The 24132-nt window shown below is 36.7% G+C and overlaps 1 protein-coding gene across 1 annotated transcript in view; it reads right to left on the reverse strand.

Moving 5' to 3' along the window:
• The window catches only part of ANOS1 (anosmin 1), a 133743-nt gene that overhangs the window by 23711 nt on the left and 85900 nt on the right, over window positions 1-24132 (reverse strand). The window contains exons 7-9 of the mRNA XM_058018726.1: window positions 14719-14921; window positions 11427-11574; window positions 6530-6679 (exon numbers count right to left, since the gene is read on the reverse strand). Of these exons, the coding sequence (XP_057874709.1) occupies window positions 6530-6679; window positions 11427-11574; window positions 14719-14921 (501 nt within the window). The remainder of the gene's footprint in view (window positions 1-6529; window positions 6680-11426; window positions 11575-14718; window positions 14922-24132) is intronic.

Genomic DNA, 24132 nt, shown 5'->3' on the forward strand with positions numbered 1-24132 from the left:
AATGGGAAAGCTTTCACTTCAAAACCTGCCACATGAAATACCTTATTACAAACAAAGAGTCAGCACACACAGTCACTTCATTTATGTCCCTGAACTAAGTGAAAGTTAATTTTGTTTTCCTAAGATCTGGGTTTAAAAGCATTTGTGTTAGCTCTCTATTTGCTTTGCCATGCCTTGTATTTTATTCTTCTCAGTAATTTAATTCATTATTCTTGTTTGGTTGATTTATCAGACAATGGTAGATTTTCTGCCTCTTCCTGCCTTAGGTATTCTTTTTTCTTCTGCTTTAGCATTTACAGAAACACAAAGAAAGAAGCCTGAAGCCAAGTCTTAATGCATTTTAAATATTTGTCTTTTTTAAGCAAAACCAAGAGGCAGATATATTGATTTTGAATATCTAGAGGTACTTAAAATGTTTAATTTAAACAGGGGGAAGTAAATGCACATAGACTTAATTCAAAGAAAAGGAAGGTAAAGCTTTACCTGAGCAAGGAGAGTTGTATTACACTCAAATAACAGGCCCTGAGAAAATAGTAGTGAAGGCAGAGTAATGACTTTAGAAAATATTGTTGTGACAAGCGCTTTGGAAAGAAATTACATTCTGATATTTTAGTGCATTATAATTAATGCAGCAAGGGATGGAAATTGATGCAGAGAGTTCATAAAAGGTGGGATTTTTTTTATTATGTCTGTCTGGGCAAAATTTTATTTTCATATACAGATTTGCAGCAACTTGGTGGATTTTCAGCTAAGTCCAATACTCAGCTCTCTAGTTGCCCAACCACAGAAAAACAGAGAAAACTTCAGAATTTTTTATTTTCACACTTTCAGTCTTGATTACTGCACAATATACTGAGGTTCTTAATCATCCCCACTATCCAATCACTTTAAATAGGGGTTTCAGAGTGCATCCATTTTTTGTAACAGATGGTACTCTGTGACCTCAGCAACAAGGCGTTAAAAGTGATTTGTTTAATTTTATTTCACTACTTGATGATTTCTAATTTCACACATCAAGACGGCCAAAATATCTGGCCATGGAACACATTCTATTTTTCATTTACAAAAGGGGGATTCATGCTGCTTAAGGAATGTACTGTTTTTCTAATCCCAGACCTAAGTGAAAGGCAGCAAGGAAAAGATTTTTTTCCTTCAGAAAGAAGCTATTATATTCATATACAACATGCTTTTGGATGGCTCTGTCTAGCAACATCATGTGCACTTGCTAAGTACCTTGTACTGCCTGAAGTGTGGAGGTATTTTTGCTAGCATACATCCTGAAGTGATTATTGTCACCATACCAAAGCACGCAAACTGAAAGACTATTTCAGAAAGAGCTTTATTTGAATGTAAAGTCCAGATTCTACATTCCATTCATGCCTTATGCTTACTAAAGTTAATGGGACTTAAGAAATGACACTTGAAGAACAGGCCCAGATAAGTCTTTCCTCCTTACCAAATTGTGGCACATTATGATGCATATATATGGAAATCCATCCCCTTACTCAGACTTTTATTCAAACACTGTGTTGAGTTTCTGAGTACTGATATGCAGTCACTCCTTTGCTGTATAACAAACTCAGCAATAGTTTAGTTCAATAACAGTTTGCAACACCCCCTCTGATGCAGTTGTTGCACAGGACAGAGGCCTGATGAATTCTCTTCAGAAGGATGATATAAAACCAAGAGCTTTGGCCCTGATGGCATCACTGTGGTCCTTTCACTGCCTTCCCAGAGGCTCATCTGCAAAGTTCACTGAGGAAAACATCTTCAGTCATGGAGGAACTGTCTTTGAATAGTCAAGAGACATCACCATACCTTCTGTAAGTCATAAGGCACATTGCAATACACCTAGATGGCCTCTGCAGGTTTGTATTGATGGAGGATGGATTGAAAAAACAGTGACAATATCTGTTACAGGGCCTTACAGACAGAACTGAATAATTTGATTTAACTTCACAGTTAGTTTGACTTTGAGCAGATGGTTGCACCAGCTGCCCTCCAGAAGTCCCTCCTGCCCATTTAAACTCTTCTATGACTGACCTATATTTAGCTCCTTAGACTGAGTAAAATGATTCAAATTCAAAAGCAAAATAGCTTCTCAGCTAAAATGGGACCAATGAAAATAAAGAAATCATCTAAAACAACCTTAGGAGCATGTTTGTTTTTCTTTAAATGATATAAGCAATCCACACAGGTTTTTTTTTCTGTTTCTGTAACCTGTGGTATCCTGTGAGGCTACAGTGTTGGGACACAGTAAAAAACTCTTCTAGAGAGCCATCTTAATTTAGGAGGAAATTTTAAAAAAATTTAGAAAATCTCTGGTCTGCGTAGAATATTATGACCACTGAATTAGGAATACAATAAAAAACTGAGTAGTTATTAATATAGAAAAGTAATAATGGTTTTTACTGAGAGAAAGACTGCTGTTATAGCAGCTATTAAAGTTTTCATTACAGCTAAAAGAAACAATTTCAACATAACAAGGGCAACTGTAGGGTTGAACAAAGTTCTGTAGATTTCAGCAAAGGCAGGGTCCTGCACCTGGGGAAGAACAGCCCTCTGTGCCAGCACAGACTGGAGTGACCTGCTGGAAAGCAGCTCTGTGGAGCAGGAGCTGGGGGTGCTGGTGGACAACCATCTGTCCATGAGCCAGCAGTGGGTCCTGGGGGCCAGGGAGGCCAGTGGGATCCTGGGGGGCATTAGGGAGAGCATTGCCAGCAGGGAGGGGATCCTGCCCTCTGCTCAGCCCTGGTGAGGCCACATCTGAGTGCTGTGTCCAGCTCTGGGATCCCAAGGACAGGAGGGATATGGAGCTCTTAGGGCTGGTCCAGTGGAGGGCAAAGATGACTGAGGGACTGGAGCCTCTCATGAAGAAAGGCTGAGGTAGCTGGGCCCATTCAGCCTAGAGAAGAGAGACTGAGAGGGGATCTTATCAATGCTTACAAAGGTCTCAAGCATGGGTATCAAGAAGATGGGGCCAAGGTCTTTTCAGCTGTGCCCAGTGGCAGGGCAAGGGACAATGTGCAAAAACTGAAACAGAGAAATGTTCATCTAAGTGATGGTGACAAAACAAGTGTAACAGGATGCCCAAAAGGGTTGTGGACTCTCTCTGCAGATACTTGAGACCTGCCTGGATGTGATCCTGTGCAATCTACTCCAAGTGAACGGGCTTTAGCAGACAGCTTGGACTAGATCATCTCCAAAGGTCCTTTTAAAACCCAGCCATTCTGCAGTTCTGTGATAATATACTGGTTTAAATCTTCATATTAACAAAAACCCCATCCAAAATCTAAATAACATTTTTTTATTTCATCATCTCTGCAACCACATCCTGTTCATGTTATGAAGTCTAACACAGAAAATCCAAAAATACTTGAAAACTATACGAGACAAAGCAAAGACTACTACAACCAATTGAAATTTGATAAATTTACAAATGTCCAACATGTTTAATCTTGAGACATTTATTTCTTTAATTATTTTTTTATCATGGTAACTCTTACGCTTATCAACCTACTTATTTCACATGGTTTCATGCTGGCCTCTTAATTTTTCTGTTTTAAAGTTACACATTCTAATTTAGGACTATAGAATGGCTGTGTTTCTCCACCAAAAAAAAAAGTTGATTTTTAATAGCAAACTGCACAAAAATGAGAACATTAGTGCAAACAACAGAGACTTCTGTGTTCACCCACTACGTAGCATACAAATATGTAAATTTTTTGGTCAGGAACTATTAGAACTCTAATTGCCTACCTGCAATAAAAACAGATGCCATGCCACTGAGCAGGCTCAGGTAAGGTCTCTTTCAGTATCTCCTATTATAGCTGCTGCACTCTACTACCTCCTACAAGTCCCTAAACACAATCTAGTGCAGTTCATAAAGGTGAAAGATGTGTGGGTTCAGTTCCCAGCACAGCTGTCCCAGTAACTGCTGTTTTTCATGAAGACAATTTGATTTTCCTGCTGTGTTCCTTGCACAGTCACACAGACCTGCTCTGCAGTAAATTGTTACTAACAAATTTACAGTACCTCATCCACGCACTACATAATCTCCAAACCCTTGCAAGAGCTTATAAAAGCTGCTGGCTCCTATATTTCAGTTCCACACAAGGCAATGTTCCTGCACAGTTACTGCATGCTCTGTCACCCAGAATACTGACATTTTCTTTTTCTTTAAAAAAAAAAGAAGGTAAGAGTGATGAACTGCCATATTCTGCCTCTCTTCATACACCTTTGCTATCACTGCTTGTTCTGCAGGAAAAAGGAAGGCATCTCCCACTGCAGGGCTGGGGCATGTACCTAAACACCCCAGTGCACCTCACAGAATTTGCCCCCACTCAGGGCCAAAATGTGTTTCTGGGTGTCCCCTTGCGTCACTGGATGCACACAGCTCCACACAGGATGAGTCACTGTACACTCAGTAACTCAGCAACTCAGTTAGTACACCCCTGGCACAAGGTGACAGCATGAAAATCCATGTCATTTTTGACAGGTCTGTGACACAGCTTTGAAATCCTCTTATTTCCAAACTTTGAGTCACTATAAGGATGCTGACTGCATTATTTCTTTTTATAGACATTTATAGCCTTTAATACAAATATTACCTCCAGGTATGCTGCAGACAGTGAGATTCTGCTCCAGATTTAGATGGTTTCTATGGTGCAATGCCTCTAAGTTCAGTAACTATAACACCATTATAAATAGTGGCCACCTAGTTCAAGATATCTGTGTTGGAACAAGAATATTGCTGTTCTGCTCAGGATTTTCCCTCCATCAAGTATAACTAACTTTGGCAAACTATTCACAAGGTGAATGTCAGTAGGGGTGCTGGCATTCTGGTCACAGGACACATGCTCTTTCTTCTGGCAGGAAAACAGCTGCAGCAGGATTGATTGTTCCACTGGGCTGAATCTGCAGACTGTGAGTTGCACAACCCTGTCTGACGCCTGTGGGAGACATCGTTGTCTCCTCATCTTTGAATCCTGCCCCTCATTTTTTTCAGCACAGATTGCCAAGAACAGAACCTCAGCTCACAGGGAGACATTAGGCATCTCTAAGGTTTCTACAAATGAGCTGTCTAGGCTCCCCTCTGTCCTCAGTAAAGAAGAGAGGCATCTCCAGAGAGCAATTCTGCTGCTGTGGGGGATGGATTGCTACAGAAGTCACCTGCTTTTCTTTTCTAGCAATAAAAGAAGCTTGGACAATGAGTTGACATCTCACTTGCAGAGGCTAAAGTTCAAGGTGATCAGTCCTGACAAAGCTCAGAATATATGTCTCACTTTGGGTAACGAAACCCACATTTTTTTTTGTAAACTGAACATTCCCGATTAAAATTGACTCAACTTTTATTTAAACTTTAAATTGTTCCAGCTTTCCATGAAACAACCCAAAAATGAAATATAAGGGGGAAAGGAAGAAAAAAAACCTAGCATAGCCAAGACAGGGACAAATATGCAAAATGTGCACATACTCAGCTGAAACAAAGCTTGCAGGTTTTAGGGAGGAATAAGGATGGATTTGAAAGTAATTGGCATAGCAGGGCCTGGAAGGTAACCATTTAAAAAGGCAGGCAAAGGATAAGAAGCAAAGGACACCTCTCACAATCCACAATATCCAGTGTGACATATTCCTATGTTACATAGCATAACTGAATATTTATACAGCCTGTCCTCTTTCAGGGTGATGCCACACACATCTAAACCCAAAAGCACTTAAATAATTCTGAAATTCTTTGAAAAATTCAAGATGAAAACGTGACTATCCACTTTGTAGCCCTTGAGTTCAAGCACAAGAATTGAATGGATTTAATTTAGTGGTATTGCTACACATGTAGATTGAGCCAAGCTAAAAAATGAACAATGTGAGCACATTTTGAAATAACAGCATATGAGCCTTTATGGCTAAACTGGAGCAGCCTATATGCTCTTAGACAACAAGAAAGAAAAATCCCTTTTTTATTTCTGAATATGAATAGACACTATAAATTTATGTCATTTTCCTTTTGACTGGAGAAATAAACCATAAATTTGTTGTTAAGACTTTTCTGAAAACCAGAAGGATACAGCCTAGAAGAAAACTAACTTCAAAATGTTTTCTGGCTGTGACCAACTATCCATTCTGTTCTAAATCAAGGCGACTGATAAAGTTTGGCATAAAGCTAAACATTCATATGTTCCTCAGAACTTTTGTGGGTAATGTCAAATTCTGCAATTTAAAACTTTACAGAGGCAATTCCTACCAAAATAAAAATTGTGTCAGCTCTGTGAAGATTCAGTGTCCCAGCATGACTGACTATAATTTTTGGATAGCTAACTCATGTCATTTCCTCCTGTAAGACATACACACAGACATAACACAAAGAGGAGAGGCAATGTTTCCCTCCAATGTGAAGATGAAGGGATGAAAGGATGGGTGTAGGATTCTACTATGAATTACTTATAATATTGTGTTAATGGTTCCACAACTCTGAGATGGATGGGAAGAGTCCTCCTTAGAGAAAATAGTAAAGCAAAATTTGACAAACCTGTCTTCTTCCAGTAAACTTTGACCTGAAGTTGATTGTCCTGATAGAAGGGAGTTCCAATTTTAAGAAAACGAGTGGTTTTCCTCCTTTGAAAGGCTGGGTAAGGATCTACCAGTCCTTTCTGTGGTTTCCCAGCTGGTGTCCGTTCCTCTGCAATACACAGAACAACAAGGAAACTATTTAGTTAACTACAGGGCTGTATAATGGCTGTGCTAAATTTGGTGTAATTCAGAAAATAATAGTATCTTTATTCCAAATGATCTTATTTCAATTTCTTACCTAAATGAAATAAATATAAAGAATTAATGGCAGAAAAATCACTCATTTGAAATTCAGTCAAATTTAGAAAGTAACCAAAAAAATAAATACGTTTTCATAGGGAAATGTCTGTAAATTTTCTGAAGAGTAATAAGGAAATGGACTGTATTTATATATCAAAGAACAAGAAATGTTAATACAAAGATTTTTTAAACAGGCACAGTATCTGCTAGTAGTTCCCTCTAATACTTCACAGTCTTTATATTCATGCAGTGTTTGAACATGCACAAAATCCAAGGACAGCATTGAATGTAACCCACAGAGTGCCACATGTGGTTACTACATCAAAGTAAATATAGTCCTCTGGTATGCTATATATGAACACTGTGGTCAGATTAAAGATCTGTCTTGCCCACTTTCCTGTTCCCAACAGTGAATGGTGAAGGCTTAGGAAAACATTGCAAGAGCAGAATTTTCTTTCAGCAATTCCCTTGGTGCTGTGTGCCTTGCTTCCAACAAGCAATTGCAATTGGATGTCCTTCATCAAGCATTTTCTTTGGTAAAAATTTATCATCATTTAGCAGGGTTGACAGTACTTATAGATATTTTCAGTTGAAAAGAAAGAAATGTTCATTCAAACTGCACTTTTCATTGCACACTTGCAAATGTATCTGATCTAATTAGGAGGATCAGATTATAACCAATGTATTTAATTCAATATTACACCTAAGTTAAAACTAAAGTGTCCAATAATAAGGAAGTGGCAAATTATTAACTACATACCTGAGAGAAAGAGGGAAAGATTTAGGTTTCAATAATTGCCAGGAGTAATATATAAACTTGAACATTTTGCCTCGTATTCAGCTTCAATTAAAACTGACTTGCTTTATGGCCAAGTTTCACTGTCTTGGCCCTTTGCTGAATCTGATACAGTTTTTCATTTTGCTATTTTGTTTTATATTAAACTACCAAACTTAATTCTTTCTTAAGGTAACCATAAAGTTACTACTACCCAAATGAAAATGAAAAAGTTATAGAGAGAAGTACAAACTAAAATCTATTAGGTATTCCTCAATTTAAATTATTTTAATTTTATTAAATCTCTCCTTTGCTATCTCTGCTCCACTTCCACAAAAACCAGGACACCAGTTTAGATTATTTCTATATAAAGATCAAGCAAGAATCTTGCTACATTTCCCAGAAGTGAAGCACACAAATACAGTGAGGCAATGCCTTTCTGAGTGTGGGGAAATGTAATGCCAGAGGGCTGAGGTCAAAGCTCACAGAAATTGTAGGACTAAATTACTTCAGAGGGGTATGGGCTATCTCTATTCTGACAATAGGACCAGATACCCAAAAACCAGAGCTTAATTCCACACAGAGCTGAGTACCTGACAGTGGGACTTCAGCAAAATTGGCATGTTGCTTCTGGAATTATTTCCCAAAGTCCATGGAAGTCCCAAAATAAAGACAAGCCAAAGATGTCATGTCCTAGATAATACTTCAGGCAATTTTTTTTGTTTCTTTTTCATATGTCTCCATCTGCTTCTGAGTATTCTCAAAATTACATCAAGCAAGATTGGCTATGTACCTAACTCACCTGAGTGAGATATAGAAGATGAATTTGCATCTCCTCCAGGAGAGGTTTTTACTTGCTTTTCTATGTAAAATATAATCTAGCCATTTAAAAAAATGTCCAAAAAGGCCTAAATACATCTGTCATTGATAGAGTGCTCTATCAATTAAAGTGAGTGATATCAGTGGTTTAGGTTCAAAGAATCTTGATTCCTTTACCTCATGGCTTTAAGAGAAGGGATGCTCAAATTTTTTCTATAAATTTATTACTGAAATACTCAAACAAATATGTGTTTTACTTGGTACAAGCACTGATTTGCAGTTAAAGAGAAAATACTGCTCATTAAATAAATGGATATTAAAAATCTGAACAGTCAAAATTCTTGAAGTAAACAAGATCAAAAAGATATTGTTCCCAATGTAGTTTTACTCTAGTTTTAAATACAATACAACAATTAATGAACCTTTTAGTACAAAAAAGTCACCCCAGTAAAGCAAAATAAAGCAGAAGGCATTAAAAAATCTGTACTAATTAGACATAAGTAGGTAGCAGATTTTTAGAAAAACTACTGATGGTCCATTTTCTGAAGCAAAATCATGGAGAGGGCAGGGTATCCAAGCAAAATTGTGGAAGGAATTTAAATCTAGTTGTGACAAGGAAAGGAAAGAGGTTCCACTGCAGTGGACAGATAATGATGAAGCAGTGGAGTCACATGTGAGGTATAGCATAAATTAACTCCATTTGGTGGGGAATTTATAAGTAATAACTCAGATGTGACCTGCATCAGATTCTGAAAAATGGTTTGAAGAAGGAAAACTGAAACAAAGATTTTCTCCAAACATAAACCCAGAGGTGAATAGACCAAGAAAGTCAGAACATTAGTGAGGCCACAGAGAGCTAATACAGACCTACCAGTGAAAGGATTTCTCACAGAAAATATGAAATGCTACAAAAAACTACATGCTTGTATCTCCGTTACTCACCTTCAGTTTAGAAGGCTTTTGTTGTATGGAAAGTCTTTATTTACTATTATATTTAAAGATTATGGTGGTCTGACCTAATATCAGGAGTACCAATAAAGCATGACAAAGGTCAGTTGATTAATTTTCTCTGCTGCCAAGATGGAAACACTTACAAAGCTATACTGATAATATAATGAGACAAAGAACTCACAAAGCTTGCCCATTTTCTCTCTGGCTAGTTGTATCCAATGGCATCTAGAATTTTCTCCCACTTAGCAGGACACAGACCAACCTCAGACAGATAAAACCTCACCATCAGGATTCTTTGATTTGACATAAACTCAGCTGTGAGCTGAGTTCTTACTTAAAGCTGTGATGTTGTGGTGACATGACAGTCAAGATGACTGCACTGAAAACTAAAAACCTTAAAGTTAGCACCAGGAGCCAGAACTTCACAGAAACTTTATTAAAATAAGCAGGAAATTGGGTAGGGGGACAATGTGGAAAAAAATTTTTGCTTGTTTATCTAGTGAAATTTGCAGGGGGGAGAAAAGAGAAGAAAAAAAAGCAGCAAACCCCACAAACAATTCTTAGGAAAAAACCAGCAAAATCTGAAATCTCTCAAACACCAATGATACTCCTCTACCAGAGCTCAATGGCTCACGGTATGCAATTTAACACCCAGTTCCCACAGTTATTTTTTCCTCTATTACCTCTCCTGTGTACATACAGAAAAAGAAGGAGAATTTAATGTGATAACTGCAAGAAGATTTTGATACCATGCACAGTCCTGCAAACTAAGCTCCTTTTCTAGGGGATGAAAAAAAGCACGGGTACAATCTAGGAGGGCCAATAAAGAACTCTTTTACTTACATTGGGCTTCACTGAGGATTTAACTCAAACTTGCCTAATATACAGACAGTGGAGATTCAAGCTGATATTTTGGTATGGATTTGAAGCAAAGACTCAGTGCATGGAAGAGATGAAAACTTGACCTTCTGCTGTCTCTCAAGATGGCCCAAAAGCGTAGTAAAGATTAGTTTAAAAAGGAAAAAGAAGGATGCTTCAGCTTATTTTTTCTTCTTGATCTATTAATACCAACCACAGGCAAGTAGGTCTGTGATAGCTAACAATCACATTACAATATTTTATGTATACCCAAACAGAATATGGCAACAACAGCAGCTGATTAGTGAGGTTGAAAGTAATTACAGATCTCTTATGAAAATGGCTACAATTTTAAACTGTGAGTGTACTTTAAAGAAAGAATGTAAATGAATACAAAATGAAATGGAGACAGGGCAGAATAATTAAAATCATATTCTTTAACATCTTATTTTCAGAACTCTGCTGTATTAGTTAATCAGCAATTGGGGCAGTAACTCAGTATTGTACTGTAACTGTATAAATAGCATTTAAACAAGGTTAAGATTCATGGTGTTCTGCCAGATTCAGATACAGTTTGTAATTACATTACTTAGCATGTGAGGTTCTAAAGACCTTTACACTATAATCTATCATCTGAACACCTTGAGATTTTAATTTGAATGTGGGTCCTATGTGTGCAATATTTTGAGAATGCATCGTTGACAGACATGGAATGTTTTAGATTGCCTAAAAGAAGAGTCAGTGTTTTATATATCAACTCATAGCAGACACAAGCTTTTGTATTCCAAGAATCTGACTTAAAAGGCTACTAAAAATGGCCAGGATTTTGGAAAACATTGCAGGTTAATACTGTCCAGTTAAGACATATAAAAATGATTTTATTCCACCATTTAGAAACACATTCAGTATCTATACCTGTATTGAATCTAACAAATATTAACACTACAGTTATGCAAAGGCTTCCATTTTCTTTGCAACTCTTTATTTTAGGTTAGTAGAGTCTGAGTCAAAGAATTAGGCAAAAATTGTCACCAATTTTTAAATAAGAAATTTAACAAGAAAAGGGTACTCAACTTGACCAGGAGATGATCACTGTGCTATGGAACAGCCTACTTAAAGAAAATTATTTTTTTTAAATTTAGGATATCATTATATAAAACATTCAAATTCCAGATAAAGGAGAGAGACAGCATTCAGGTGTTTGATTACTCACTATTATTCCTGATGTCCTGAGTCGTGCTAAAATGGAGAGAAACTTTTGCACTTTTTAGGCGTATCTGACCCCAACGTGTCACTGCCTGCAGCTCCACATTGTAGTTGCTGTTGGGTTGGAGCCCCTCCAGGACCACATAATTTTGGGCCTATAATAGAATAAATATACAAAGCAATTATAATATTGCTGAAACACATGCCTTTATTAAAAGCAGACTTGTTATCTTAGGCACAAAACCTTTTTGAAGTTAGAAAACTCATATATAAATTTCAGAGCAAAATTTCCTTTCTGCAAAAGGTTTCTTTAATTGGACTCTGTTCTTCTGTGTCATTTTAAAAATACTAACCTACTTGATGTTTGCATAATTTTGGCAATTTCTTGGCAATTCCAAACCTATTGTTTAGGCAAAACCAATGAGGCTTTCTTCTATATAACAAGGTTTTTCTCTTATGCCAAAATCATTTTAGCAAAAGGAATTTAAGCACTTAATTCCACAATTTCTATGTTAGTAAAGCAATTGAAAACTTTTTGCTAGAGACAGTCAGTCTGAAGATAGCTAAAGTCCAACATTTAATATTTTTTTTAATACCTTCTATTTGTTTAAACTCTTGAAAATAAAAATTAAAAAAAACATGCACCATCTGAAAATACTCCCTCATTGGAAAGAACACTTCTTCTGTAGAATGGAAAACAGAACAGAAAAAAAACAATTTCTAATGTCATGGAAGTGTACAAAAATGGGGAAACAACAGATCAGGTTTATCACTCTCCAGTCAAAAACCCATTCATTAAGGCAAGGCGCATGATATTGTGAAGAAGAGTCTGGCCTTCTCAGTCTTATATTTTATTTTGCTAGATTTAATTATAAAAATATCCTTCTAGTCCATATGCCAGGTTGAAGACATTAGTCCATGTTTTTGTTAGAATTTCTTGTGCCTTTCAAGTTTGAAAGTCCATATAAAGTAAAAAAGATAACCATGTACCAAGGTAACCACCCTATATTTAACATTTAGGATGATAAAAGGAGATTGCCAGAAAGTATTTAGTATTAATTATCTTTACTTGTTTAGTGCTGACATATTGATTATAACTTTTGATTAACAGTGTCAATATTGTAGTCAAACTAACTCAATGTCTACCTGGAGTGAATTCATATGGAAATCAGTAAGAAGTTATTTGGGTTGGGCTACATCTAAAGGTAAAAACTGGACAAAAATAATCTTCAGTGGTCTTTAACAATTAAGAATTTTCCACCTTTCCTATTTTTGTTTTTTAAATGTTCATGCATCTGCCATTCTTTAGCCTAAGAATTGCCACAATATTCAGATGACCACTGATTAGCAACATCATCTGGAATGTCCTGAATCTCACTGGCAGTGCTGTGCAGTTTCATGATATGCTGCAGAAGAAAAAGTACAAGTCAGGAGCAATACGAGAGATATTGTAAGAATCTGCCTTTTCTATAATGCACCTTGTATTTCCCTATATTCAAGGTCAGAACTTTGTCTCAATTACCCTAATGTTCTAATGGACCTGGTTTAGTATTATTTCTATGTAGGAAGTGCCCTATGGAAAGGTGTTGAAGATTGCAATGCAAGATGTTTTCAATTACCATCTGAAGGGCAGATTATCTTTTGTCAAGTGGGCAGTTTGCTTTATCTCTCTCTTTGAGTGACCACATTCACACCTCCCTGGGGAGGGGACACCTGCTGATAACAGCTATTGAATGTCACTTCACGACTGATAAGAACTACAGCATCCCATTGTGAGATGCTCCGCCCAGAGGGAGGAGCCAAGCATTGCTACCTGGATATAATCCAGAGAATTTGGAGACACAGATTTCTCCATGGGATTCCCCAGAGGAACAGCAGCTGTCTCTTCTTCCATGGGATCTTTGGAGGAAGAATACATCCTTCTCTACAGGATCCCTGATCCAACAGAACCACACCTGACACTTCAGGAGGACTGCAGCCACATTTCCAATTGGACTGCTACCAACACGCTGACCAACAGGGTGTCAGTGTTGTTCTAGTGTAGTGCATTATTTTACCCTTTTATTTATTAAAGAACTGTTATTTCCTGCTGCCATATTTTTTTTTACGTGAGAGCCCCTTAATTTAAAATTTATAGCAATTCAGAGGGGTGGGGAGGGTTTACATTCTCCATTTCAGGGTAGGCTCCTGCCTTCCTTAGCAGACTCCTGTCTTTCCAAACCAAGACAAAAGGTATTAAAGACCCAGCTCAGTTTTAAAATTCTCTGGGGTTTCTGATGTACTGACTAGCTTGTAGAGAGAAAGCTCCCTGTTATCTTTAGGCTGAAGCCTCTTTCCTGAAGGTCTTTACCCAATGTAAGGTTTCTTGAGGAACACAAACTTTTCTATGGAGCACAGTCCAATCCTACTCCTATCCTGCCACAATTATTTTTTTAAACAACAATAAAGAACTAACCTTCCTTTCTGTGCAAATTGACTTGCATGATTTCATCACACAGCCTTCACTGCCTTTATTTCTGTCATGGTTTGGTGACTGAGGGACAGAGGGGCAATTGTGTCCCTCTGACTGTCATTCATCACAGTGCAATGGGCAGACAGAGCCAAAACACAGTGTTAACATTGACATGGGGCCAAAGTCTCACTATCAAAAGCACTGAGAATCAAGTCATATCTAAGTGATTTCTGTTATTCCTATCTATTTCTATTAATTGCTCTAAAATAATATGCAATATTCTTAAGGATATCATAACAAAAAGTTTTTCAGTAAAGCAATATTTAACATATTACTCAATAAACTCATAGGAACTAGCTGCTAAGGAAATATTGCCAGATCTTTGGTACAGGAGTTTATTTAAAGAGTTTTGTGTGGTTTTCCCTCAGACCTACCCTGACTGTTTAACAAATACTCTATGACTGTGTCACAAGTTTTACTTGCATAGTGAAAGAACAATGTGACAGACAATGACAGGCTTTCAAACAAAATAAACACTTTAAGAAGCACTAACTGAATAAGCCTAAATTTAGAGAACTAACAGCATTTAAATTTCATTCATCTTTCCTGAAAAATCTTATCGTATTTACCTGTATTCTAAGGCAGAAGTTTACTTCTCTCCCTGAGTTCAATGTAAGAAAAGAATTGAGAGATAAAAATATTCTATGGGCTTCATGATACTAAAAGTTAGGACCACTATTTTACCAGTGGCTGAAATCACTGGAACTTATCACACATTTTATACTTACACTCTATTTTGCATAAACATAAACCATATTTCTGTCACAGTTACTGATTTCTTTCTTACCCCATCAGTGGTCTTCCTTCTCTTTTTTTTTGCTGGAATTACATATTTGCTGTACGTCCAGCTCCAGAAGACTTTGTAGTGGTGCACTGGGATATCAGGCTCTTCTGGAAGATCCCAAGTAATCATTGCATTTACACTCCCATCATTGTTTGCACTGATATTGGCAATCCTGATATTAGATGGAGCTGGTGGAGCAGATGGATCTAGAATTTAGAAAAAAAATGAAAATATTTTAAGGGAAAAATCATCTTCATTAAGGTAAAGATTACCTTCCCCTCATGAATTTATGAGGCATTCACAAACTGGATTAAACACCCTAAATACACTGAGGAAAATCTGGGCAATGCCATCTTGTAACTGATATGGCTTCTTGTAAATTCTAGAAATTCAAACTCTACTGAAATAAAAATTATGGGTTAGCATTAGCATCTAGTTTGTCATTATTCTGTGTTGTTGACAGTTCACAAACATTATGAAGCTTTATCAAAATGCACCAGACTACCAGTTTTCCTTCTGTCACTCACTTTAAATACATAGTGAGTGTAAAATACTCAGTTGTACAAGTGGCCTTGTAGAGCCCCCACAGAACTGCATGGCTGAAACACTGAGTATCTTTTCATTGCCAGATAATTCTCAGATGATTAAATTATTTTTTGACATATTGAATCTTTCTTCAAAATTCTAATATTGATATCTACCACCATGGGACACAAACACTTCCTTAGACTAAATGTAATTAAAGCATAATGATATATTACACTGTGGTAGAAATCTATAGGGGTTTTTATAGAATGTCAAAAAGCAATTAGCTACCCCTTTGATTTATTTCACTATTCTGGTTCAATTCCTGGTCAATATCAACTGAGATTGTATTCCTTCAGCTGTCTTGGTGCTGACTCCAGAGTCAAGGACACAACATAGTCAGAGTTTGAATAAGATTAAATATTTAATCTTTTCCAATATTAAATGTGAGGTCCTCCTTGTGGATTCACTATATAATATCCTGGTCTCAAGTAATGTCAATCAATGAAGATTTTGCAGCAATGCTTATGAAAGTCCAATTTGTTGTTTACTAATTCCTACTTTTTAATTCGACTTTTTAATTTTTACCCTTTTTTAAATGTCTCTGTCAGCCAAAAAATGATGACAAAATACAAGGAAACTGCAAAAACAAAATTTACATAGAAGTAAGCAGTGAGACTAAAAAAAAAATTAAAAGCATATCAGAAGAATAAAGGAAATTCATAGCAATTAAGACATGTTATGAATGTACAGCCACATGAGCCATCACTTATTTGCCAGAAATAAAATTGGAGGTGTGAGGAGAGGACATCATTCATTCATTTACTGTATGGTTCACCTGCATTATTTTAAATTAGTAAATGAGCTGTTAAATAAACATTCCAGACATACCTAATTCATCAGATAATCCCCATGACAAATGGTCTCACTGAAAAATTCTATCATTTACTTTATAAAAAAGACACATTCCAAATTAATAGACAGCATTTCCCTTTTAAACATCAGCATATGTGAAAAAATTACTTATTCCTGTTATTAAACAGGACTTTTGCTGAAATAACAATGGATATTCCTGTTACCTCACACATTCCATTTTCGTTAAATAGTAATGGATGTCCCTGTTTCCTCACACATACAATCCAATCTAAATTTTGGCCATAAAAGTTCCAAAGCATACTTAAGAATTCTGGAAATTGAACATAATTTCCAAACAGTAATAATGCCTCCCTTCTCACTTGGGTTTTTTACTCCACTAGCAAGTCAGTTGTGTATATTTTTTCTGGCTTTGGAGAAGCACTGCTATTACACTTATTTCCTCACCTGTGAAGCTGCCAACCACTCCATCTTAAAGAATACTAAACCATTTATTCCAGAATTGAAGAAAAATTAGCTAAATAGTTTGTACTATTCTCTCATACAGTTTTTAATTTACTTCTGTTATTTAAAAGGTAAGTATAAAATGTAATTTAGGTAAACTAAATATAAACAGAATCCTGATTCACATATATAAGACATTTATTAAGCATTCATCTCCACTGATTTAAAATGTTAGGGGCTTTTATATGTTATACGACATTATATTAGGGATATAAAACATTTATAACCTGAAGTGCAACATGATCATATTACTGTAGGTGAATTATTCAGGTTATCTCCCAGAAGTGCTATGCATCATGTATTATGTATACAAAACATATGGGATAAAATAAAAGTGTTTCAGAGAATATATCTTCCCAAATGGTCAGATATAAACAAAAACAATTCAACCTATAAAATATGTTTGTCCTCTTTCTGCATCGACAAGAGATAGAGAGTAATTTTAAAAAATATTTTAAAAAATGAAATACCTCCTTTGGACAAAGTGTATTACATGATTAAAAACATTTTGAAGTTCTCTTCACCAATTTTTTGTAGGTCTAAAAACTAACGACCAAATTTAGTTTTTTTTTTTCTTTTCAAATGTTTATATGTCCATTCCAGCAAAAGAAAGTAGTTAGAAAGAAATATGTGTGTACTGAAACCAATAGATCATTTCTTCTAAATTCTACAGCACCAGTGTATCTGTGCTTTCTATAATTGCACAGATTATTGAAAACATTATCAGTAGAATTTCTTCTGTGCTCACTAGATACAGTCCAGGCAGCAGAAAAAATGCTGATCCACATCTGAAAGAAAATCTATGAATGTTTCTACTTTGCTATGTGAGAATACAAACATTACAATAAAAAGTATCGGGTAATTACAGTTAAGGATAGAAAGAATGTCCTCTTAGAAGGAATATACATGTGATATAATACAGCAATAGCAGATATTTTCCTGAGTGCCCTCTTTCTTCAAAGACTCTTTTGCAAGCCTCTCAAATGTCATCCATAAAAAGGCCTTTGAACAAGAACAGTGGTGGTGGTAGAAGACAGAAAGGAGGAGATGTGCAGCTAACAGACATGAAAAGGTGAGACACTGAAAGTGTCTGAAAAACACATTTTCTATGAGAGCTTTATAAAAACTAGTAGATACATTAGGAAAATAATTAGCTATAAAAATATAAAATTTCAAAGATAAAACTTTACAGTTTTGCATTTAATCCAAGGAAAAAAATCCTGTCTTTTTGAATGGATGCATCAATAAAATATTTCATGGATTTGGGGTGTATTACCTGGAATATTAAGACACTCAGTGAGCATTTTATATCAGATTAGGATCCATTCCATATTAAGTATTTAAATACCACTATATAATTTATTCATCTATTTTGATATATTTCTGTGACATTCATCACTATTACAAATGACAGAATTATCATTTTGTAAGTTAAGAACTCAAGAATATTAATTATTTCTTCATTTGAAAGAATTTAGTTTCACCAGCAAAGCAGACAAGTGAAAAGGAATAGCAGGGTAAAATAGTGTGATCTCTGTTAACAGAAAGAAAAACCAAACAACCCAAACCCCACATTAAAGAAAGCACTGAAAAAACCCCTACACCCAAAAAAACAAGAACCAAGAAAAACAAAAAAAAACCTGTGACATGTTTATGAGCATGCTCCTCTACAATGCATGCCAGCCAGTTACCACATAACAGATCAGTTTTTTTTTTTGTGCATTATTGAATGGAAAAGTCATGCTTCTACAAGGTGGTCTGTTATGCTCATGTCCATGTAGACATTAAAAGCGCTATACAATTCATGCTAAAATACTTCAAGGTCTAATAACTGGTACTGAATCATAAAGCTGACTACATAAGGTGTTTGTTAACCCAACTATAAAGCTAAAGTGATGTTCTGCTGACTATAAAGCCAATAGCCATCCTACTGTTATCTTCATGTACCTGTGATCCCTTTGACTGACTGGCCACATGTATAATTCAGATACACAGATGTAAAATTACTGGAATGAAAACTGCTGCCAATTTTTCGAATGCAAAGTACTGGTACTTTATATACATGAATTTAACTGAGTGTTAAATCAAATTCTTTGGTTTGCAGAAAGAGTGATGCTGGTTGCAGCTTTTCCTTCAGTTTATACAAATAAACTACAAGTCATTCTATATATCCCAGAATTTGGCACAGACAGCTCTCCTCAACTCCTAAAAAATTCTGGTCTCAGCAGCCTGACAAGTAAATCGCTTCTCACTGCTAGAAATGATAGCTTCATTAGGTCAAGGCTGAAGCTGCTGTTCCAGCACATGGGATAAGTACTCCATTTGTCTGGATTGTGTTTGGCTTGAGTATACCCAAAGGACTTAAATTCCTGTCTTGCTGGCTACTCAGCCATCACAAGCAAAATTCTGTCTCCAGTCCCCAAAAGGGAGGATCTCTTGCTGCAAATAAAGGAAAAGAAAGAAAACACTCACATCATCACCATTTCAAAATTAACATCTTCCCACACTCATATTTGTGAACATAGTAATAGTTTATATTTTCCAAAATTCTTTAAATCAATAGTATTTTCAAACACCTTTGCAAAACCTTAAAAAACAGTATGGACTAGCAAAACACATGAATCACATCATACACTGCTTCAGTGCACTTTGTCTTTCAATGTGGCAACTGGAGTGAAAACAGTAAATGATCTAGAATGGGTGTCAGAGAGGGGAATAATGGCATTGGAATCAGAATTCTCATTCTGAGCTGTAAAACTGAGAGCAAGTGTGATAATAATTTAAAGCGATTTTTTTTTAGCATTTTTTCTGACTTAAAATAGGTCTCCCATTGCTATCTTTCAAACATGAGACCTTCCAACTCTAAAAGTCTGCTGAAGCTACTCCACAGACAAGTTTCCAACCATTAAACAGTTCCAGGGTGTAAGCAGGAGGACTGGCTCTGCCCGATGGAAATGGCACACATAAACCAGCTGTGCAACAGCATAAAAAAATCATTGGTCTCAAAGGAGCAACAGAAAGAGTTTTATTGCCATGAGTGGGTGTCTGTTCTGGTTTTTCTAACACTCAGTAATGTATGCATGAAATCACATCCAGCCTGGTACTTATGTGCTGTGAAAACAATGTTGTCTGCTTCCTTTTGCTTGACAATCTATCCAGTGTATGCTGGCAATTGCCCTCATGGTGAAGCTAAAAGCCTTTAGCAGAGGTGGAAGGGTCAGATATGGTTTGGGCTCATTGTGTTGATCTTCTTGTCTCTGGAAATGGCACAGCACCTACAGACCAGTGAGATAATATATGACATAGAAATGCCTAACACTGAGTCCTAGAGTTAACTGAAGTCTCTGGTATTGAGAATTCATTCCCATCACAAATTATAAAAAGCTAGGGAAAAAATAGCTTTGTTACTCTGAACCAAATGCAACAAATTAAAAACTGTATTACTAGTGCCAAGCAGCTTCTGACCAGTCAGGTTAAGCTATCCAGTGCCTGCTTACTGGAAGAAAAACACAGGTAGTTTTCATCCAAGGAGACTAATTTATGGATTCTAGGAACAGTTCTCTCCTGCTTCCAGAAGAAAGGAAACAGCTTGGAGAGAGCCAGTCTAAATATGAATAGAAGGATATTTGTATCTTCATGGATCAAAAATGTTCTGTCAGGTATTCAGTTACCTTTATTTATTGCTGTTATTGGAAGTTGTTGCCACTCAATTAAAGATAAAAGGAAAGCACACAAAATTTAAAAACACTGAAAAAAGAAGTGGAAACCACTGCCAAAATAGCAGAATATTTTGATCAATTTCAGTTGACAATATCAATGTAAAAGTCCATGTGCACAGTTCCAGTCATATGAAAGAATCCACTCTCTATGTGCAACAGTCACTTAATTTTCCAGCCACTCCACCACAGACTGATCTAGTCCAACCTGTGTTTTTGTAATTTTGGAGTCACATTTTGGCAAAACAAAGCTCCACTTTATTCCCTGTGAAGGGTCATGTCAGACCAGTACATGCAAACCCTTTGTTTACTTTATAAAAAATAAATAAACAGAGTTTAAAAAGGAGCTCTGCCTTAGCTTTGAATATTCCAGAAATTCTCAGCCATGTCCCTTTATTTACTATTTACAAATTAATGCCAACAAATTAATGTTCATCCTAGATGAACACATGAGGCAGTGTAAAACAGCTAATAAACCTTCACCTCAAATGTTTATAGCATAAAAGTATCTAAAGGTGCAGCAGATCAGACCTCAAAACACAATTAGATGAAGAATGGCAAGTTGAAACGCTTGATGAAATATTCTTGTTTTCCTTTTTTTTGTCTTTTTCATGACTGAGAAATTAAATTACTTTGGAAAATGAAGAGTTTTATTTAGTGATAAATAAGTTAATGGTAATTACCACAGAAGACTTAAAATCATTTTGAATAAAACAAAACCTTATTTTGCTGTGTCTACTTAGAGAGCATGTTTTTTGTATTTTCAAAAAGACAAAACAGTATAAAAAGTATTCTGGTAACCAGACAAAAAATTCTCTCTCTGAGTAATTACAGCACGTTTTTGAATATTCCTCTTAACATCTTAAAATATTTAGTGACAGAGACTTTGTGGTGCCATACTTCTTCCTAGAAGAAGATTAAATATCATATTTGTCCCCCTTTAGAGGAAAAAACAAACCCAAATAATTTTCTATTCATTATTACTTATGAGCAATTGGTAAAAGTTCAGTATCCTGCGTGAGAAACTGTCTTAGGAATTACTGTCATGTTTCCTGATCAAAGGGTTTATTTTTGAAGAAACCTACTGCTAAGTTTGACCAAGATAATAATCTTCTCTTAGTCTTGGCACAACAGGGTGAAGTGAAACACTGATGTGAAATTCTGTCCACACTTCACACAAACACAGCACAGACAGGCAGCAAACTTCCAAAGGTGATGTGCCAAAATCCACTTTTCTTTTCCAAACTGGAGGTTAAATGTGCCTGTAGGAGCTCAGCAGGGGCCAGTAGATGCTGGCACTCAAAAAACTAGGCACATCTGAGCAGCAGTTTCTTGCCTCTCTACCAGGCAGGAGCTGTCATTTCCCACTGAGCTCCAAAGTAGTAATTAAATGTTCGTGTGACACTCACTGCTACCACTCTGACGGCTCACCTGGGGATATGGAGGCTCAAAGACACCAACAGGAGCCTCCCAGTGTCTTTCCCAGCAGTCAGCACCCAGCAGCACCTTCATGTGAGTCACCTGGAGTGACTGCACCTTTCATCTGGCAAACTCACATCTTTATAACACCACTGGCAGCTCCACAGCCCCCAGAATGGCCAAATGAGCTGCCAGCACAGGCTGATGGGGGCTAACTGAACTCCCTGCTGCTTGTCTGTCAATTCACAATCCTCTGCCAGGGGCAGGAGCTCAGATTTGAAAACAGTTATTTTGAGAGTTACAGAAGCCTTTTGAAGAAGGCTGGCTACATACTTGCTGCCATTATCAAAATTTTGGTTTATCAGGTAAGAACAGGCAGAGGTACTGCTGAATCCCACTGCCCTTGTCACAAAGCCCTAAAAATGCTCTCCATCTCCACTAGACAGCCATGAGCAGTTCTCAAGGACAGCAAGTGCTTCAGGGGTAGATGCAGAGACCACAAGAGGACTCTGGTATTCAAGTAACGATTTCAAAATCACAAGTTCCTGAAACACAAATTACTGCCAGCTGGGAGACTATTCTGAAGAAATACCCCTATGTGCTTATCCTGATCTTACATTGTTATCCAGAAACCCACCTCTGGCTGGGGGCAGATTCTGGGCTAAAGAGACCTCCAGGATGACTTAGCATGGACATTCTTACATTCATTACCAAGGGTGCTTTTTGAGCATGGGTAGCACACCCAGAAGGGGGCCAATTTTTTTGAAAGTTATACAAATCCTGCCTGAAAATGTCATGTTGAAGTCAAAACCTCAGTGCTACCATGACATACCTTTCTGTAATTGTAGCAATGATGGCTTCAAGCAGAATAGTTGGAAAATATTTACAAATCCAATAAAACAACTGTCAGTGATCTCAATTTAAAAGAAAGTTTGTGCCAGATTCAGCAACAAACTGCTGTATCTGCTGAATTGCTGTTGAAGAAGAGAAAGGTACTGTTGCTGAAGAGTTCTTACAGTAAACATAGCTCAAAGGAACTGTATTATTTTATGTTTCTGAAATTGTATGCTACTTAAGTATCATAGCTCTTAAAATAATACTTCTTCTATGCATGAAAAGGTTTGTGGTCACAGAAGTAACAGGACAGCTATGCCAGCCAACCTTCCTACCACAAATACGGCTAGAGCACAAAAAAATTATTTAGACTAACATATAGTTATTCAGTAAGTGATTAAAACTTCCATACCAGCAAAAGCATTTGCATGCCTCTATAAATGCACCACCAAAAAGATCCTTTTCTAGGACTGACTATGGCCAAACAGAAAGCTAAAAGCCAGCACGGGAACTCAAAGATGGCAACAGCTTGCACTGCAAGATAATTCAGTCTGCACGAAGAGGAGGAAATACAATCCTCAAAGTATGCAAAGTTATACCAGCGTAAAGATTCTGTCACTACTAAAATAACAACAAGTCTTTCTATTAGAAACTGCTTCTATTAGCAGAGTGAAGAGTGCTGGATCTCATTCTTTGGCACTAAAGTCTACTAGTGTGGTCTGGATATGCCCACATTATTGACCGCCTTTAAGAGAGGGTGACCACATCCAGATCATCTGTCTAATAGGAATAATTTCTGGCCTGTGCTAACCCCTATACTATGCCTAAGAGTCATCTGGGAAAATTCTTCTCCATGTTGGTCAAAAGCACACCAGGGAGAATGCCAGGAACTTCACAGGATGGGAGAACTGTTTCTATCTCCTCCATCCCTCATGTACCATTTACTGGTACAGAAATAATTTTCAAAGTTATTTTATTGCCCAAACAGTTGCAAAACCAGAACTATCAACAAAAATTCCTACAATACTTTGTGGATCATCAGGCATGCCTTTGTAATGAACAGAAACACGCTGCTTTGCATTTATGCTCTTTTTTATTCTTAAGCATTTACAATTAGTTCTAGCAAGGGGAGTTCTATTAACAGGGTCCAAAGTTCCATCAAATCAATGCTGCTACAATTATTTAGATACAGGTAACAAAATATACCAATACTCTATTAAATATATGACAATAACATATTTCTCATAATTAAAAAAGAAGGAGATAAACCTCATGGATTAACACACTGAAACCCAAGTTCTTCCCTATTTCATGGTCAGAGTCGTGAAGTTTGATACCAATCATGTGGAAAATATTTCAAAGGAGTTTTATTCATAAACATCCTTGCTGATAAAAGAATAATGACACTTCAGCTTTTAATTTGTTTGCTGACTTCAAACAAATCTCACACCATTTCTAAAGTAAGTGACAAAACGACTCTAAAACCCACCTGCTCAAGACCCTCTGCCACAAAAGCAGGCCGAGCAGGCAGTGCTGCAGGTGGGGG

This window comes from Melospiza georgiana, chromosome 2 (assembly GCF_028018845.1).
Source record: "Melospiza georgiana isolate bMelGeo1 chromosome 2, bMelGeo1.pri, whole genome shotgun sequence".
Lineage (NCBI taxonomy): Eukaryota > Metazoa > Chordata > Aves > Passeriformes > Passerellidae > Melospiza > Melospiza georgiana.